General features: G+C 45.8%; 1 protein-coding gene across 1 annotated transcript; it reads right to left on the bottom strand.

Annotated features, from left to right (window-relative positions):
- Window positions 1–7,646: 7,646 nt before the first annotated feature.
- Window positions 7,647–20,768, bottom strand: LOC135373439 (uncharacterized). The gene is made up of 6 exons (XM_064606640.1): window positions 20,644–20,768; window positions 18,947–19,974; window positions 18,591–18,728; window positions 17,755–17,874; window positions 17,356–17,616; window positions 7,647–7,810 (listed from the first exon to the last, which is right to left on the bottom strand). Exons 1-6 carry the CDS (start codon window positions 20,766–20,768, stop codon window positions 7,647–7,649), a joined length of 1,836 nt encoding a protein of 611 aa, XP_064462710.1.
- Between the last annotated feature and the right edge of the window lie 365 nt (window positions 20,769–21,133).

The following is a 21,133-nucleotide window of genomic DNA, read 5'->3' as shown; positions in this document are numbered from 1 at the left end:
TCACAGCAAAACACAAATTATTTCAGTAGCCTGCCCCTGAATAACTGAAGGTTAGGCAACTCTTTACGTTTTTACTCATGATCCACACACAGTGACACACACAGACACTGCTCTCCAGGGGAGCTATTCTCATCAAAGTAAGCTACCTGCTTACTTTACACGTCACGAGCTGTTGGGCTGAGCCACCGCGACAAGCTCCGCCTGAACGCTCCGCCCATTTCTAGGGACATTTATCCCCAGCGCATACACAGCGTGTAGAGCATCATAGCTTAGACCTACAGTGGCGCTGTGTACCGGATTTAAATAGGTTGTATGGGAAAAAAGGAGAAACAATAGTACGTCGGTTTAAACGTGCAGGAATAATTATGACGTCCTGATATTATAGTTGCTATGGAATATCCCTCATGAACGGAGCTCTGACAATTTTGACGTGACATGTTTGACGCCGGGCTGCTGCCGCCGCTGTCTTTTTTACAGTCAAAAAGTGGCGCCACACCCAATACCGTGCTTCTATGAAGAACATTGCCCTTCGAAGTTGTCCCCTCGCTGTCCCTAGTTCCCTAGCTCACGGGATCATGTTAAGATGTACGTCATTTTGACGTAGGCAGTGACGTAGTATCTTACTTTTTGCACTGAAAAGTAAGCACCGAAAAGAGGGTGATTACTTTAAACGGGGACGGCGGTAACGATGAGAATGGCGTACATGCCTCGGACTATGACTTTTATTTGACTCCAAATACGTTTCCACGACGGCGGAAATGGCGCATAGTGCATAAATATTTGCATTTCGTTGGAAGAATGATCGGACGATCCATGCTCATTGCCGTGGTTCGTGCTTCACCACAATGCACCGCTCACCGATGCAGAGTCGTTCGTCATATCGACGATTGAAGCGATGACGTCTATCATTAAACTAGCAAGAGTCTGTCCCGTACACAGACAGAATTAAGAATAATGTAGTGCTCGTTTCGTGCTACTTTCTCACACGACTCATAACATGAGGGGGGGGGGGGGGCGTTGTCGGGGTTTTGGACAACGTAAGATACGAATGCCAGGCGAAGACAAGGAAATCAGTGTCACTTAATAACAAATGGCGCCGCAGAGGCGTTGCGCGTAAACAAGAAATGACATAAGAAACTGTAGGGGGAATAGTAATCTTTTCGCGCCACTCCGCCTTTTCAAAATCTTGGGCACGCACGAGCGCCACCCCACTGTTTACTTGTTCGCTATCTCGCTCACAACGCGATCGCTACACAAGATTGTTTTCCTATTTTTACCCCGTGGAAGTTTTTTACATATTACTATCAAGCAAGTGAACTTGTCATGTCCACTTTTCTCCGCATTCCTCCAACCTTCTGTTTCAAGTTGTAGTCTTCCGTTTCCGGGGAGACAATTTAAGGGCGGGAAGGGCGGTATCGCGATGATCGTATCGTTTAAACACAGACACAGCAGCAAGGCTGGACGATCAAATTGCTCGACTATTGGCCAACGGCGCGTGAAAACCATTCCCAATGACATTCCCATTGTTCACGCCTTCTTTATTCGGCAACCAATAACCTCCTTGTAAAGAAAGTAAGCAGGTAGCTTACTTTGACGAGAATAGCTCCCCTGCTGTTGCACACCGTTGCTGAAACGCGTCTGCAACGAAACAATTTTTTCAACCATGCATACAAGTGGTGCTTATTTGACTTGGTATAGTAGTGGAACAACGAAACAGTGTTTCAACTCACCTTTGCTTTGCGGGGGTACAGTCGGCCAAAGACCAAACACTAGATGCACTTCTAAACACTTAAAACTTCACGGAGCGTCTCATGCGTCTACGAGGAAAGAATTTCGCGGGCTTCCAGTTAGCGGCTCAGGTGACAATGCTGAATTGCTCCGCGCTGCGCACTCGCTGACGGCGAGACGCCGGCGTCCTTGAGCCTGCCACATTCATCCCAGCAAAAAGTTACGACCGAATATCGCGATATCAGTGTTGGATCGTTTAAAAACTGTAAATATGTGCTTCGCTGAAGACATGTATCGTCTTCCATATTTCTGCTAGTATAATCGTGACGTGGTCTGAACAAAATATTTCATTTTCAGCGATATTGCTCTACTCATTCCTGGAAAAGACGACGGGATAGCAACGGTTCATGTGCCGCTACGGAATTGGAGCAGCAATGAAAAAGAGAAGCTCTGGTTCCGTGGGCGCTTTTCCGTAAATTTACGGTCTTTTTTCTAACAGTGTATACGGACGGTTCCTCTACTACTGGCGGCTCATCTGCGGCATTTGTAATTCCAGAGGAATCAATTTCACGTGGGTTCCGCCTATCGCACCGCACCTCGGCCACCTCTGCGGAGTTGTATGCCATCCTGTTATTCCTAAAGTCTATTTTGGATCACCACCCCCGCCTCTGGGTGGTTTGCACAGATTCGCGGGCAGCGCTGCAGTGCATAGACAACATGGGCATCCGTGGCTCCTTGGCTCCGGTGGTAGTGAACATCTTGACGACGCTCAAGGTTTTAGAAGACAGGGGCCACCGGTTGACCCTACAATGGGTCCCTAGCCACATTGGCATAAGAGGCAATGAAGTAGCGGATCGGGCAGCTGCTGCGGCTCACCATCGCCGATCAGCAGTCCCCATTATACTTTCGAATGGGGATAGACGCTCCCTCTTGTCCGCATTGACTTCGCCTTGGGCCTATCAGGAATGGTGTCATGACATCACCCGGTGGTCGCTTCTGTATGCTGTTGACCCAACACTATTATTTGAAATGCCAGGCGGTTTCCCTCGCCTCTTTGCCTCTCTCGTACGTCGTTTACGACTCAGCGTCGCATTCACCCCTGCACTCCGGTATAGGCTGGGCCACAGCAACACGGCGCTGTGTACAACTTGTGGTGTCCCGGTAGCAATCCGACACATTTTAGAAGACTGCAGCCAGTACGTATGCGAGCGACGGGCCTTTAAATGTCAACTTGAAATGCTCGATCAGAGGCCATTCAACATCTGCAAAGTTCTCGGCCCATGGAGTAACCCTGGTCATCAGTGCCGTGCACTTGGCGCTTTTCTTTCCTTTCTGAGGGCCACCGGCCTCCTTCACGAACTGTAGGGATTTCCTTCCCTCGTCATCCTCACATATGAACCTCTTTGGAATGGGGTAGGGTCCTGCACTCAACGCAGGGAAACATTCCACATCATCATCATCCATTCATCTATGTTGTTGTTGTTGTTGTTGTTGTTCGTAGATCGGTAGAAATCCAGCGAACCGGTAGAGATGTAGGAAGGGAGTTGCCTCATGACAGAAACCGCCGATATTTCGAACAGAGACTGTTCTTCTTCTGGGCACCGCCCTCATCATTGGCATGGTAATTCTTGTCTGTTGTCCCGTTTCGTCCACGTGTTCGTGAACCTTCCATTTTTCTGTAACCGGTCTGTAGCCTATATCACTACGTTCACATAATCCCCTCCACACTCTAACAAAGCAGCCATTCACTCCGGCCGTAGAAGCCCGTACGGACCCTTTCTTCCCTCCGGGCTGTTGACCCACAATTCGCATGAACCTTTAAACACGTCACACCTAACCCTTTAAATGCCATGCCAATGATGAGGACGCTGCCCAGAAGAAGAACAGTCTCTGTTCGAAATATCGGCGGCTTCTGTCCTGAGGCAACCCCCTTCCTACTTCGTCTTCGGTTGTAGCAGAACCTCTGGTTGTTCCTCGTCTCGGGACTTGTCTGTGGCTTTGTTCAGAGTGTCATCCAGCTTTGGCGCCGCTTGCGTCTTCTGTTGGACGGGAGGCGATGCTAGTTTGCTACCTTTTCAGTGTGTACTTTCAGAGGTAGCCGCAAGGGGACGAAAACATTGTCTTCATGTGTCTCTGGGTTCCTCTGACTTCATCCTTCGGAGCTGCATTTTGAGGGCATCCTTTTCCAGAGTATCGTCTGTGGCGTTGACTGTAGCCTCTATCAACTTTAGTGAGTTGAGAAAGTGAACCCACAGGGTCCTGGGCTTATCCAGGCAGTCAGAGATTGCCTTCCTCAACCGCCATAAGCCATGCAAGCCGACTGCTACCAATGCAGCTGAGGTGTTGTTTTCCTCACATCCCCTGAAGACAAGGAACTTCTGTGAGAACCAGTCAATACCGATGTCGAGACGAGTGTAAAGCCAAAAGTCCTCCCAAAAGTCACGCGCCCTTTTGCAGCACACGAATACATGGTAGAGCATCTCTTCCGTTCCACAGAGATCACAATTCAAGTTTCAGGGTACGAAAAAGCCTTTTCTGTGCAACCACTGTTTCACAGGAAGCACTTCGAAGTGAAACCTTGCGAAAAAATCATTTGCACCCGTTGGTATGCAAAACTTTCTGACTCTTTTCAGAACGTTTTCAGCTTCGGTTGTTAAACTGAAGTTCCTGTACACTCTAAGAAAAAAAGGAGTAAAACGGGGAGTAATTGCAGCTTCTACTCCCCTAGTCTGCAATTACTCCCCATTTTAGTCCCTTAACCCAACATTTAGTCCCGACATTTACTCCCCAGGACTGCAAATTGTCACTAAATTTCGCGAATGGTCTCCTGAATGCAACAGTATACGTAAATATGTGCCCTTGGTCAATTTGAACGACATAAGGCTGTATAACTCAGACAACGTAGCAACTTTCCAGCCCAACAGAGTAAGAAACAGTTAGCGCATCTTTCTTCGCAAATTGTGCCCTAGTATGGCGCACGATTTTATATCACTCGATATATCACGGTTGACGGATTGCTTCGAAGTATTTTCATGCATGCGCACCAATTATGTACCTGGGACTCTTACAACAGCGCGTGAAATGTGGTCTTCACTCTGTGACATTCATTTGCTCCCGTGCATTTACTCCCGAAGGGGCTATTTTTTGTGGCAATGCAATTAGTCCCCAAAAGGAGTAAAAGTACTCCTTTTTTTCTTAGAGTGTACAACGCTTGCGGTAGTACACTTTCTACGGTGTTCCAGTACAAGTTCTTCTTTTTTTACCTTCCCTGTTGAAAAAACCAGTATGATTCGGACTGGAATTTTAACTGGTACAGACTGGTCGGACTGGAAACATTACTGGGAAGACTGGAAATGAAACTGGTGAGACTGGGCACCAGTCTGCACTGGGTACTGGTTACACTGGAGAATGACTGGTTAGGCTGGAAATCACACTGGTAGACTGGACGCCAGTCTGTGCTGGTTACTGGTCAGGCTGGAAATCACACTGGTAGACTGGACACCAGTCTGTGCTGGCTACTGGTGAGGCTGGAAATCCTACGGTAGACTGGACACCAGTCTGTACTGGTTACTGGTGAAGCTGGAAATCCCTCTGGTTGACTGGACCCCAGTCTATGCTGTTGTCCAGTAACACTGGAAACTGACTGGCGAAGTAAAAACTCCCAGTGATAGACTCTACTCCAGTCTCTACCAGTTATACGACAGACTGGAATTTGAGCGGGAAATGCTGAAGTCACAGCTATGTTTGACTGTTTCCAGCTCTTGCTGAAGCAATTGGAAGAAATTGCTGAGCTATACTGATGAAGTTATACTACATGGTGTCAGACTCCATACATGTCCTATACATTGATGCGCAGCCAAATAGATGCTGCGGTGACCGATATTGAGTAGGGGTACGGAAGCTGACTGATCCACAGTATTCTTTCTCCTCACCTGGAATATGTCACACTCAGTGAATTACAGTCAACTGTTGTTATTATGACCATGGCCGTTCCCAAAGATTTTCGTCATAACGTGAAATTGTCACATTTACGGGGTAATTCGCAGAGGTTTGTACTACATGGCTCCCCAGGAACTTGGTCATAAAGCAGGTATGTCTGATTATCTGGAGTCAGCGAGGGTTGGCTGTATGTCCCGCTGTTCAGTTCAGAGACCAACAAGGAACTGCACTGTGCTAGCTTCAGTAATGGCTTGTCACTCAAGGAGGTGAGAGGGAAGAACATGTTTAATGCAGAAAACAAACAGGAGAAAAAGGAAAGGTCATGCAACGCAAATGTCAACTTCATATGCAAACAAAGTGATTATCACACCAAATAGGTACGGGATAGGGATGTCTTGCCTGAAGAACACTGTTTTCACTGTAACGTAGCTATTCAGTGTCATGACGACGAAGCACATGGCTCAGCTTTGCACTTGGCACAATTTAATGACACGGCCTAGGCCCATTTTTCAGGATGACTGAGCTATAATTGCCTTTAATAAACAAAGAAACAAATAAATTTCAAAAATTATACATTGATCTACGTTTAGAAATAGCAGCCGTTAACAAGCTAACTTCTCACTAGAACTGGATGCAGCAGTCAAATGCACCACGGTAGAGCCCTGCACCATCCGCGGATGGAAGCGGATATCCGCGGATATCCGCAATATACTTGCGGATTCGGATGAAAATTTAGCACTTTCTGCGGTGTGCGGATCGGATGCGGATCGGATACGAAGGCAGCGGATCGGTAGCGGATCGGATGCGGATATACCGCGTGCTGTCATTTTTCCACCCGCAATTTATTTGTATCGCGCCGACAGCGAGCGCATGCTCTCGTTCACCTTTGACCATGCACGGCGCCAATACGGGAGAGGAGGCATTCAGGCGTCTCGAACCGCGCGAGCGCCGACGAGGTAGCGTTCCACGCGTTCCAGAAGTCTCTCCATATCGCGTTTGTTGAAAGGTTTACCTTTGCTTGTCGTCATGACTGAGTCCTACCGTGACAGCATGGAGGCATCCGAAATTATACCAACATGCTTCCGGCGGTCTTTACGCGTCTTTCGAAACGTGCAGATTTTTGCGGATCGGATGCGGATGGTGCGTTTTGCTCAGAGGATCGGATGCGGATGTAAACTGTTGTGTATGGTGCGGATGCGGATCGGATGCGGATAACGTGTGCGCGGATGCGGGTCGGATGCGGATGCCAAAAACCTCATCCGCGCAGGGCTCTACACCACGGAACCTCTGCTCTTCCGTTCTCATCAAGAATATTCCAAGGACCGCGACAGCTCCAACAAACCTTGCACAAGAAACTCAGTCTCGCTCCACTTTGTTTGGAAGGTCACAGACATAGGACTGACCTGTTTGAAAGGAAATAAATAGACAAATGTCTCGAATATGCTCGGGTTCAACAATGTGGAACTCTGCACGCTGAGACAAAAAGCATTCCTTTATGTGGTACGGCAATGTGCGCGTAGGAACGGAGACCACGACCTTCCTGCAGATTAGCAAGCACTTTTTAGCCGCCTGCACACAAATCTCGATCACCTTCTCAATTTTATAGTACTCTCCAGAACATTCAACAAACACTGTAGAGTCGCTTTTTCTGCATCTTGTATAGGCACTGCTGTTGTAGACCTGATGGTGGTAGATGAGCCGGTCATGTTCCACAATGCTACTCATTTGGCTGCCTGTAAATTCTTCCACTGCCTGCAGCTCGGTTGCACTGAGATGAGCTCTACGTCCATGACCCAGCATGCAGGCACCTCCATCATACGAGGCAGCCTGAATGTGGGGATGCCCAAGAAGCCGCTCACAGGCAATCTTCTCTTCAAGGGACAGACGGCCAGCTGCAAGAGCAGCTTCCAGTTCTTGGTGCATAACCACCCTTTCTACAATCTGCTGTGGTGCGCCCTTTGCGGCTGAAACCAGGTTGACTAACGGCCGTTTCCCCCTTCAAATACAAATGCCGAATGAGCCCAGAGGGGCCCAAGAAATTTCGCTGACGCAGCAAGATGAAGGAGGGCATGCACGTTAAAGGTCATAAATGCCTCTCCATACAAGGCGATACAGCGACCAACGAAGTCCTTCAGTAGCTCATCTGTAGAAAAGGGAAAAAGAAAGAAAAGACAACAGTGAACATGTGGGTCGCATTAGGAAATCTGGTGGTCAACTACTTGCAGCTAAATGTAGGGTTGCTACCAGGCCTGTATTATACCAGCACGGCCGGTTATTTTCTCGCCCTGCCGGTTGCCGGTAGGAAGGTGATACCGGCAGCCTTTTGCCGGTATTTGTGGCTCAACACCTTTCATGTGGGCTTTTACGGGGTTTTCCTTTCAACATTTCACTACAGCTTGTATAAATCTGGAGCACAGACCCAACTCTGTAGTCACTAGTCATTTTCTTGGTTATTTTATCATTGCTGTTTTGAGTGAGTAGGCTCGTTCTTTCTTTCTCTCTCTCTCTGTATACTCTGCACCCCTCATCCACTTTCCCTTTCCCTCTACTCCACCTCCTCTCCCTCAGTCGGTATTTTTCACTACGAAACGTGGCAACCCTAGCTACATGTGTGCATGACATCAGCATTGTTTGCTAGTGCACATGTTACATAAGGCTGTAAAAGGAGTGTAATACAGTAAACTCTCAGAAATTCAACCCACAGGACCCACCATTCTTTGTTTGAGTTGAAGTGATTTGAGTTATTGAATGTGTGTGACAACACAGTAGATATACAAGGAAAATCATGGTGTGCTTCAAATAAATTTAGGTTATCTGACTGACTTAAAGTGAGTTAACTGTAACTGGCCAGGACCGCTGCAACGGACAGCTGTGAAAACACATTTTCTGGTTGTCAACTTGTTGCACTTATGATGTTTCCTTTATTCGGAGCTACAGTAAACGGTCAATGAACAGTCTGTAGGAATACAGGCTCGTTTCACTTAACGGGTCTCTGACCAGAACCTGGTCAATGTCTTTGTTTGTATGGATAACGAACCTACATGGTGCCTCCAAGTTACAACTGAAACGTTTCGTCTCTGCGGAGCCGCCAACTATTCCAAACAAGGAGCCGAAAAGCGGTTTCGATTTTTGCCCTCAACTCGTGCGATCAGCGCAAAACTCTAGCTATTATGCAGTGGTTTTCCCATGTGTATGACGTCAAACGCCCGCGACGTTTATTGGTGGAAAGTCCACACCGGAAGTTCGGGTGGTTTCCGCAACTTCCGTATTGCTGGGTGCTTTTTCAATATGGACGCGGAAGCACAGCGGAGTCGACAAGTCAGCTTTTCAGCTACCTTTCAGCAACTGAGAGGCACCTGCTACGTGCAGCAGAGTTTGGAGGTCTTGCTTTTGAAATGTTGAGCCGCGAATCGACTTCAGCATGAAGAGGAAGTTCCAACGACAGACTGTTAGATGAGCTTTCAGCATCCGTCACGATGAAGCACATGAACAGTTTGTGTAAATTTCATGTTTGACGGCGCCGTGTAAAGGGGCCGGAGTGGTTCATTGCATAATAATGCCGAAAGAAGTCGAGTGCTTATGCTGCAAGGAGCTGCTCTTAAAGTAGCATATTTAGAACTTCGAGGGCAGCACGAACCTAGCGCTCATATTCACAAGTAAGAAGCGTACGTGTCTCATGCACAATCATGCTGGTTGGTTGGTGTCAATACAAAATAGTTTTTCTGAACTTTTCGTTATTGTTCGTCACTTATTCAGAAAGAGTGCAGCTGAATTAATACTCGGCGTCCTACTAGCTTTAGCTTTGTTCAAAGCTTGCGTGTCTCATACAGGAAATAGATACGTACACTACATGCCAACAGTTCGTGAGATGGACGTTGCACAAACTTGAAAAAAACAAGAGAATCGTCATACCAGTCTGCGCGGTGAACAGGATACGCAAAGCCTTTCCCATAGTAACTACTACATGCTTTAAATACCCAAGATACTAGGTGGAAATACCCCCTACAGGGTGTGCCCTTGCAATTTCAGCTGTAGACTATAATGCAACTATAATAATGACCCCCCCCCTCCCCCCGAACTTTTTTCAACACTCCTCCATGCTTGGGATTCTGGATAAACCACTGTGCTGACCCCTGACACAAAGCACCATCTCATCAGCCTGCTCCGCCTGGTAAGAATTACATTGGGCTCTCAATTCCACCACAGACACAAATCCAATCCTGTTCTGACGCATCCTTTTGTCCACCCATTCAGTCAATGTCGTAAGTGTTGTTCGAACTCTTACTGTCTGATAGCACCCAAATAGTATTGTTTAGGCACCTCAAGTATTTTAATGATCGTTATGTGGAAGTAAATCAGACTGTTATGCAGGTTACCCTGTGTGTGACCTCGGTTTCTGCTCTCAGTCCTCCAGAAGTGCTCACTACACAAGTAGACTATCGAAAACCTCAATGTTCCATGCATGATGAAAAACCCCAGTTCGCTTCTTTCCTAGCCATTTTTTCATTCTCAATCTTCCTTTTGTGTGCAAAGTGCGCACCGAGTTAGAGTAGGATGTAGACCTTGAGGAACCAAGCTTTGTATCTTGGGCTGCTCGAATACTCAAATAGGCATGTTTTAGTCAAAGATGATGTAACATGAAATGTGGTTCATATAGTTTATTGTGGCACTCAGATAATATCTTCATAATATGTCTGCAGAGATTGCTCCAACATAGCATATGTGATGCAGCGTTATACATTATTGGGTTTCTGGGAAAAATCATGATTCACCTGATACAGATGGCAGCCTTTGTAACGGTGTCTGACACATTTTTAGCAGCCACTGTTTTAAAATATGCATTAAAAATGCTCCAATTATGAAAGTATCACGAAGTTCTTCATTTCATTTGTTTACTTAGAGACCCTTGTGAAGGGATTTACATAAATGCGGGAGGTTTTTTATCCAAAAAAGACAAATACCAAAATGATGTACACAAAATTCGTTCACTCACCACAAAGAAATTCATTCGATCTGAAAACGATCATAGCACTTGGAAATAAATGACGATACATTTTGTTCTGATGCTATATGGGCAGGAAGGTCATTCCAGTTTGACACCATCAGTTGGTGCGGAGAGTAGAGGAATTTTTATGTTTGTGTAGGTGGAGCAAGTACTTTGTGCGAGTCATCAAGTCTTGGAAGTAACTTGTGAGGGGATTGACAGTAAGCGGGGTGGGGAGGAGTGTGACTGTAATATAACTTATGAAAGAATGCCAGGCCTGATACCTTTCATCTGGTAATCAAAGGAGTAAGAAAGAGTTTGGCTTTAATGGCTGAGACGCTGGAAAAAGGATAATAATCACGAGCAACAAACCGTGCGGTTCTGTACAAATTCTACTTTGTCGATTAAGAGATGTCTGGATGGGTTCCAGATTGCAGAGGCATATTCCAGTTCTTTTGAACATGGCAGTTGATGTTCTGAGACTGGAACACATAGAAAAGGCAAATACATACAAAGCATCAAGTGCCTAAGAAATGAATGATGAAAGAAGGCAGTCACTGGAAAGGTTAGCCAGTAGTAGGACTTGAACCCACATCTTCTGTATTACCGATACAGGGCCCTTACCAATTGAGCTAAGCGAACACGCCTCTCCAGTGACTTCCAAGGGTGCAGATGTACCCTAGGAATAGGTTTATGGGCAGGAGAACATTAGTCACTGTTATTATACAGGCATAGCTCTCTGTCCAGTATGATCACCGCAGAGCACATTTACAGGAACTCACAGGCACAAAACTTGCATAATAAATATGTAATAACCTCAAACAACTATTATATATAATAACTGGGCATGGAACTCCAATAGCAGATGGTCTGGCAGTACAACACAGGTAATCTTGCCATCAGTATATTTTTCCCAAAATGCTGAAAATAAATCGATAGAATTACTGCAGTGAACTACTCAATTTTTCACCTCAGATATATTTTTAGCACTCTGTTTTTCATGTTTCAAAATATACATGCATCGAACCTGCAGAAGCTTGTATGTGTAAGTAGAGTCACACATCTCATGTGCAACAGGCAGGTCTAAGTTCTATTGAGATATGTCAATTCCTTACGCGTGCTCACCACCTGTAGATTCCTTTAAAGGGAACAAAAAACTTTTTGTTAGTAACAACTTCACTCTATATGCCACATTTATCAAAGAAATTGGTCTCGTACCTGACGGACAACTGTCATGACCATTGCCAGATGTCTTCCTCTCCTGTATCCTTCCACTTCCATGAAGTCATCACCCTAACATTGTTAAAAAAAGCCATATAAATGTGATAACTGAGATATTACCACTACGAGCATTCAGCAAATCACAACCACATAAATAAAATACACAATTGCACCGAGCTGTCCACATTTTCACACACACACACACAAAAATACACAACAGAGTGGACTGTCTCTAATAACACTTCAACAAGTTTGTGTAACTCTGTTTCGAAACTGGACACAGGAAGGCCATTTCCAATCAGCTGAAAAAATTTGTTCGGAAGAGGAACAGTTTCTGCTGATTTCTGTAGTTGGTCCGTAGCAGTGGAACCTTGTAGGGTGGTACAGTGATATGTTTCATACCGTAATGGCAAGTGTTTGGGATGGCGCTAAAAGATCCTGAATTTGCAAGGCAATTTTGTGTAAATGTCTGATTTCCAAGTGAACGCTTTGTCTACTGCATTTTGCATGTGTTGAAGGAGCTGAGGGGCTGGATGGATGGATTGTAGTGGCACCCCTGGTGGGCCTCTTTGCAACGAGGGTCCAGCACATTGCACCTGTAGACAACCTGTAGACATGGTTGTCGTATACCAGGTTTTCTTTCTTTCTTTTTTTGTGCTCTGCAATTTTATCGTAGTTGCCCTCTGTGGTGTTTCCTCAGATTAGACAACAATAGTACAGCTTGGGGTAAACTAAGGATTTCAACTGCGTTGGTTTAGAATCCAGAACCCTTCTTTACTATGTGCAGTATGCTGCATATTATAAGGAAAACAAATAGAAGAAAACTTGTACCTGATCCCTGCCTTGTATTTCCAACATTTGGTTCCACATCTTGTCCAAGGAAGTCATGAACTACATTGGCGCACACTGCTGTGACAATTATAATGTTACATCTAGATGCGGAATACACAGCTTCATTTTACGTACTGTGAATGTTGCTTACTGCATGGCTGCATACTGCTATACTGCATGAATGTTGCAATTGGCATGGCTGCATTCAACAACACTCGGAATTGTACAGTAATCTTTTGATTTAGTGCGTAAACTTCAATTTTCTTTAGTCCGTATTTTGCTTTGTTGCGTAAATGGTCTCCTAACATCTGCATGCCACAACGTACTTCTCACAAGGAGAGTAATCACTGTATAAATTATACAGAAGACACTAACCTCGTCACGTCCAGATGCAACAGTCTTGGAAGATAGATTCAAGGAAAGCACTGCGGACTGCTGTAGGCGGAGGTTCTTTGTACTCAAACTGAGGGGTCCGTCTCATAGTCTGCATTCTTCAAATACGATTGGCAAAATCCGCTGCCAACCTACCTGCCGCTGCGGTTGAACGCGCTGTATCGTACGGAACTGAATGCCCGCCGAATAATCTCGCTTTGACGACACAACCGAGGCACGTCAAATGAGGTAAGGGCTGTACCTCGATAAATTGGTCGCTGTTCCAAAAGGTATAACTAAAGGAAACTTGGAAATACACACACTACGCTAACGCAGTGAAATAGCGCACTGGATCCCGAAAGTCGTCGTAGCTCGCTCGTAGCTCCTCTTTCCACGGAAGTCGCTAATTGGATTATCGCAGTTATAAAACAGGTCGTAGATTTCGAAGTATATACATACTTTTTATTTCCAGACATTGTGACAACAGTATATCGGCGTAAAAATGTTGGTTCTTGCTGAAAGTTGTTGTTGTAGTGCTCGATCACGTGACGGCATTCTGCGCGCTGATTGCATGGGCGATTGACGTCATCCCGGTGGGATGACCAGATGAGTTTTCTATATATGCGTACGTTTTCTTGGTTTGACGCTAGGTGTGCCAGCGTCGGCGTGAACCGCGATGTTCAAAATTCGAGTTTACGAAAACTACGAGGTGTTGAGGCATGAATTTTCGTATATGGAGTATCTTTTGTGTATTCTATCGGTAGCCGCTGCGGAAAAGGCTCTCCAGCTTCTGGTCAGAGACCCTTTAAGCCTTGTTTAACTTTGTTTTGGCAGTAGTTTGACTTATGTGACCGGAAATACAATGCTACAAAGCACCAACACCCGCGCTGTTTTGCATGTTCGATCACGGCATCATTGCAAACTGCACTGACGTGACATTATTAGCATTACCCTGAATCGACATTTGGGGCTGTATTCCTGTCACAGAGATACACTGTCTTGCTCCTGTTCTGCACTCCTCTGATATGTTGCAAGAGAGAAAGGGATGGCAGGCACTGTTAATTAATGATGAAGCATGTGACCCAGTGACCTCATGACATGAGGTCACTCATAGCACTCCCTAAAACATGTTCAGATTGCGGACGGTAGTGAAGATGCCAACACAAACACCACTGTGTGGTGTGCACAAGCAATGTACGTCATAATTACTCCGTTGCGCTATTGTGAGTTGTGAACTAGCTTTGTGAAGCATTTTCGGAGTGAAAGTTTTTGCCTGAGAAGCAACACCTGAAGATAGTAATAAAAGGCAAACGAGCTGGTCTAACACAGAAGGTCTATACATTTCCTTGAGCATGAGGAAGGCACAAACGACAAGGACACAAGCCCTTCTGAAGTAACACCTGCGTGAGCCTGCTACTGGTTACGAACAGGGCGTGGAACCGTTATTGTTTGGGTTTAGGTTCCGGTTCAGGAGTATCGGTTCAGTTCAAGTTCAGCAAAAAATAGTTTTTTTTGCGGTTTTCGATTATGGCTCAGAACCGGTTACATGGTACAAGGCCCGGTTACAAAGGGTACTGGTTAAAGGGTAGATGGTAATAATGATGAGGACAGCTTACATGTTCTAGTTTGTAACGCAAGAGAAAATTATGCACTTCATAGAAAAACAGTCAAGGAAAATATTACAGCCCATATTTATTTTCCTTATACCACTTATACCATTTTTGCAACAAGAAAAACAAAGGCCTTCTGCAGCGATGGCCTACTATGCTCGGTGGATGACACTACGCTAGTCAGCAGAGCGTCAACCATGAAAGGAGTGCGCAGAATGCTCAACACAATGATTATGCTTAGACCCTGAAGTTCTCGGGCCTTACTTTTTTCCAAATTTGGAGGGGGGGGGGTTAGAATCGGGTCAATCACTTGATGTCAAAAATAGCGAAGCAGCAACAACAGAGTGATAACGACTCGCTATGCTCAAGTCTTTGACTCATTCTCTGGTAGTGACTGGATCTTTCACCCTCTTAGAACGGCGAGAGGTGACCTTGTAATCCTCCATTTGTCGCATCGTTGTCGGACGTAGTTTTCTCGCTGCTGAGTGAGAGTGGACAAGCAGCGATTTTCGCTTATTTTTGCTAATTATGTTACAGCTACTTTGAGCACTCTGTGAAACAGTTTTCTGGGTAGTGGGCAAACTCGCGAAGCGCTTTCTTTTCGTGTAAAAAAAAAGAGGGATTCGCTTGGCAATTTTCAGAGTTCAATTCAAGAAATTACATTTCCCGCTACTGAAAATTCATCCAAGTCGCATGAATATATGGCAAAGGTTCTCCACAGTCAAACACTGGCTACAGTGTCATCCTCCGACAAATAGTTATTTTGCTATATTTTTAACACCTTAGGTGAAACAACCCTGTAGAATAAACATTTGAGTTCATCCATAAGAGAGTAGAGATGAGTCAGAGGTAGAGATGAACCATGTATCTTCTGAAAAATTTGAATGTCATTGCATTGAGGTGCCTAGCTTAGGTGTCGTTTTGCGGGTACAGGTGACTCTCGTTTATAACGAACTTGACAGTCATGCAAAAACTGTATGTTATATCCGGACGTTTGTTATAAATGCAGTCAGGTAACACTGAGTTAAATATTGAGTGTCGTTTGTGACATGTTTGTTATAACGGGAAATTCATTAGCCGGCGTTCACACGGGGCAACTTTTCCCAGCAACTCGAAGCAACTCAAACCAACGTATTTTGAGCAATTTCGAGTCCGCGTTCACACGCAGCAACTCGGTAGCTCCATCCACAAGCAACCTTATGGCGATCAGACAATGTGGGTTCGAATCGAACTGGTGGAATCTTTTCTTTAGCTGCTGTTAATCAAATTTCAGTCAGTTTTATTGCCCCAATAGATCATTATTGCCTTCCAGAAGTGGCAACTGATATGTTTCCGTGAAGTTCGAAAAAAAATAAAAAGTTATTTTTCAGCTGCACCTGCAGGATTTGAACCCATGAACCCACGAATGAAATCCACAACGCCATCGGGAGTCACGTGGCAATGCTTCCCTCTCTGATTGACCGATGCACGAGCAACTTCTCAAGTTTTCGGTCGGGGTGCGATTCGCAGCAACTCTGAGCAACTCAAGTTGCTGGAGGTTGCCGGCTGACAGCAACTCCAGAGTTGCTCATAGTTGCTGCAAAAAGTTGCCCCGTGTGAACACTGCCTTATAAGTAGGGCTGTTATAACCGGGATTTACTGTAAGTATCAAGTTTAACCTGAAACCGGTGAACCTCAATTCCGGGCACAAATTGCGGAAAATATCAGGCAACCCTAAAGCTTCATGGTGTAATTATGCTCTATGTTACTTTAGCACGCGTACACAGTCAAAACGTGATTTCCCAAGCACGTATTTAGCTTAATTTCACGCGTATAAGTCGCACCGCAGATAAGCCGCAGGACCCGTTTTTAGGAACATTTTGAAAAATATCCGGCAGATAAGCCGTGGGCAATAGGACACAACTGACTTTTGTGGTAAACCAGTGGTGCAATGTGAAATCAATTTTGGGGTCCGCATAGTGTACAACCAAGGAGGTAAGTTCTAGCACGGTTGTAGTGTTCTACTAAGATTGGATTGTGCCCTTGTTGCGTGCTTTTTCTGGATCGACGGGTCTGTGGTCCTCCCGACCGACATGAATCACTGTCACCCGTTCCGGTAAAGCTGCATGGGGAATATACCAGGAAGGTCAGTGTACTCTAATGTGAAGACACCCCTGTTATGTATTGTTCGTGCATTGGCGGGGCAGTGCTGTTCCGGAGACACTGTCGGCTCTTTCGTTAAAACCGGGATATGGACAAAATACCTGGGAAAAATAGTCATCAGATAAGCCGCAGAGCACAGGCGACAGAAAAAATGTGCGCAAAAGCCGCGGCTAATACGCGTGAAATTACAATATTTAAGGTGGCATCTGTGTTTGCATTTTGACTACAGTCTGTTGCAATCTCGAAACATATGCTTTTGAGAGTGTGATGAGTCACAGCATGTCCAGCGGTCACCGCTTGAAACGCAAGGGATATTGGTGCCTATTCCCTATCTCTCTCTCGGAACCGATTGCAGGAGACACACAAAATAAGACAGTGTATTACTTTGACAAAAATACAGTCCCTGGTCTGCACTGGCAACACAACTATCAAATTTTTGCAGAATTTTTGTTTGATGTTTTTTCTTCTTGGTTCCTATGAAATAAGACCACATGAGTTCCAGATTCTCAGTATAAACCTCCTTTTTACCTGCACGAGCAAGGTCCCGCTCTGATATCTTCTCTCGTAAAAGGATGTGGACCGCCTCAGAGAGCTTGGCCAAGTGCCTCCAGTGTTCTCTTGGTAGTACATCTGCTGTACATGGAATGCTATAAAACAGCAGCCAGTTTCTCAATTCGGAGGCTTTCCAGTGAGCACGATCAGTGACACTTCTCGGGAGCCTTGTAATGCAGTGTGGCGGCTTTATGGAGAGGAGCAAACGGTTGACCTTTGTCAGGTGGGTGCGGGAGCCTAAACAGGCTAAAACACGTTACACTGTAAGATGCGCTACGGTATCCTACAAAAGAGATGTGAATTCAGGTTGTGAAGAGAGGATAAGACGGTTGTTTTCAGCAGACCCAGACACAATCAACGAAGCAATTGTAATACCTATATAATAGCATTCCGAAGAGTGCGATGAGCCGAAGTAGTAGTCATTGAGCTGTCGTGTCACACCGAGTAACACTGAATGCATGTATTCAACACTGCATCCGCGCACGAGGTCAAATCCTGAAAACGCAAAATATCATAGTGTAAGGGATGAAACAGGCAACATGTTGGCAAGTGGTCACAGCCGTCTCGCTGTCAGTTTGTGCCCAAGATAGTGTGTGGTAAAAATGCCTGCTACGGTGCTTGGTAAGTGGCTGCGGAGGGTTATGTCAGGTTAGCTTGTTTGGATTGGCTTGTCAGGTTTGCTTGTTTGTTGACCCACACAAATGACCCCAATTATGAGCACATCCTGGTTAATTATGTGGACCGCACCACAAGCCTGAGTGCATTAGGTTCCATGTCAATCAGCCTACCGGTTCGGAAGAAGAGACGAGAAAATGTATGTCTGATTATGATATGATGGCATGTATCTGCTAAAAATGCACTAACCCCCTATATATGCATTTTCTCGCACAATAAAAGTGGTGCCAGTGCACTAGAAGACAATGGTGTAGCCAGAAAAAAATTTGGGAGGACCTCTTTCAAAGGTTTATATGGGAGAGGTGATTTTAATTCTCATGGACGAAAGCTTGTATCCACTTTAATTAAATTAGTTATGCTCCGCTCGGCTTTGTTTCTTGTGTAAGCTTTTCTCTGTCCTAATTGCACTACCACAGGTACTGTTTCGAAAACAAGAGCCCCTCCCACAACACCGCTGCTATAACATTCAGGGCATGTTGGTTGAGGCACCAGTTTGTTTAAATGCACGTGCGAGCCAGCCTTAAAGAACAGGTTACCTTGCAAGTTCATTAACGGTGTCGGTCCTTTGACACCATTGATGTCAGTGTCCAATTCGGGAGCAAGCTGAGAATCTCGAACTACCAATGCAGACGTCCTATCTTCCACGGGGTGACTGCTTATGTAGCGCACACAATCTGGAACAATATGCACATGAATTTGCAGTTTCTGACAGCACATAAAGTTTTGTCTCTCAGAGAAAATAGTGAAGGAGCTGACATGCTGGTGCTGGCAAATATACATACAAATTAACAACCCCAAGACTGCAATTTTTGCCCTCTTGTGTTTTCTTTGAATGTTCATTATTCTTTGCTCCAAGCACATGGGCAATAGTATAATCGAACAACTTACTTACTGTCAACATATTCACACGTTATGAGGCACCAGGTACAGGAACTGTATCCATTATGCTGTTTCATGTTGAGTACAGCTGCCCGTGCTGGTGCGCCAACTGCGCAGCAAACCACGACCATCCGTGATGTGTAGTGGTGCCCATCCTGCTCCCAAAGAAGTGGACCCATTTGGTTGACTTCCTCTACAAACTTTGCCAGGAAGACAGACATATCTGGATGTCTTTTCGCGATCCAGAGCCCAGCAAGAGTGCAGTTTTTGAAGCGAGTGCGAGGTGGTAGCTCATTTAGAACAAACTGAATCGGCCACACGGAGGTGTTGGACGATTCAAAAAGTGGCGACCCATCGGTGTTTATTGTCAAAGTCAAATCGCCATGACATAGCCCAACTGAGTCCTTCAAAGCTAGGTATCCTGCGGAAGACGTCATGTCACTTTTGATGGCGGGGTTTGAACCGGATGTCATATTTCTGGTGATGTTTGTGTGCAGTTCGTCCTTGTTCTTTTCCACAACATATCTCAGCTGTTTCTGCATACTAAACATCACAAGTGATGGGCTGTCACCATTGGCTTTTCTTTCTTCTCCACAAACTTCACAGTTCTTGCCTGGTTGGTTGTTTTCGCCCAGGATGGAGTCACACGTCGCGCACAGCTCGTAGAACTTAGCATGTTCCTTGGTTTTTCGCGACCACAGCTTCCGAAATAGATATTTGCTTCGTGGCAGGACGTTTGGTTCCGGTTCGAACAGCATGTTAACGAATCCAATGAGATCGCCTAACGCTTTCCACGTAAGGCCGTTGGATACAACGATAGACATGAGCATCGCAACAGCTCCCGCTTTCGTAGTTGTTGAATGTGGCAGCCTCTCTGTGCCAAACTCGTCAAGGCATGTTGTGAATTTCTTCTTGGGAAATATCTTCGGGCAATCCTCCCACAGGCTCCATATCGTCCTCGTCGTCGTGTTCGGTGAAACTAAGGGTACATTTATGCTGCAGCATCGCTGCTCGCTGCTCGCTGCAGCTTCAAGCACATCGCTGCTCGCATAACCGCTAGGGTGCGTTTACCCTGCAGATTGCTCAAGATGCTGCTCGCTTTCGCTATATCAGTCGCCTAGCAGCGTTCACTGTGGAAGGATGGAAACGAGGAAAAGTGGGAAGGAGGAAACCGACTTCATCACAACCAATCGCAGGTCGGATTTCAAGACGCCAGTCATCAATGATACCAGGAAGACAAACATGTTTACATTCCTAGGTGCAGCGAGCAGAGCGGCAAGCAGCGGCGAGGATAAGCGAGCAGCCAGGCTGCAGGGTAAATGCACCAACAGAAAGCTCTGTGTTTGACCTGTCATCGCCAGAAGTCAGGTAGTCCCCGGGCATGTTCAAACATGTTTGGCAGCATTGTTGTGGCGATGATCATGGCGTGCATCTTTGGCAAGCAGCGATGCTGCAGCATGAACGCGCCCACAGAGATACATGTGTTTGTTTCGTCATCGCCAAACAGCGATGTGCCATGTGCCAGCAGCGATGCTGCAGCATAAATGTACCCTAACGCTCTCTGTTTCATCCTCATTTCGGGCCTCTTCGTTAAGTGGGGCTTCCTCGGCATGTGTGGAAGACGTTGTCGATATGCCTTCACCGCTTTCGCTCAATACGATTGGAATGTCTTCGTGTTCGTTACTGCGCAACCGACTTGCGGAAATGTACCTTTCCTCGCGGGCAAGCCTGCGACGTAACGTTGACACTGGTACTGACAAAGGAGAGTCAGCATCCAGGTACACCTTCCGACGCTTCGGTGTACAAGATGTACATGCGTCGTCGTTGGTTGCCATCGCTATAGTGGAGACCACAACACACAACACCTTTCCCGTAGCTTATTGAACAAGGTGATGCAGCAAGCGGTAAACGTGGTGTAATCAGCTAAACAAAGCACAAAACAGTCGCACGCTGAGAAAAACCGCCATAATGATGATGATGATGCTGATGGTGATAGTTTTGTTTATGATAACGATGTCCTGTTGGCTGCCCCTTATCATGGATCGGCTTCTGCCTGCACTACTTTGCACGGTGCACGTCAAAGCTGACATGCCATACGAATACACGTAATTTCACTCAACAGCCAATAACTGGGACTCCATGCATTGCCTGATTAATAGAGGTCGTGCTTTCACGCAAATGCATACTTCCCCAATCCCGA

This window comes from Ornithodoros turicata, unplaced genomic scaffold, assembly GCF_037126465.1.
Source record: "Ornithodoros turicata isolate Travis unplaced genomic scaffold, ASM3712646v1 Chromosome25, whole genome shotgun sequence".
NCBI classification, from domain to species: Eukaryota; Metazoa; Arthropoda; class Arachnida; order Ixodida; family Argasidae; genus Ornithodoros; species Ornithodoros turicata.
This window is presented reverse-complemented; position numbering and strand designations above follow the sequence as displayed.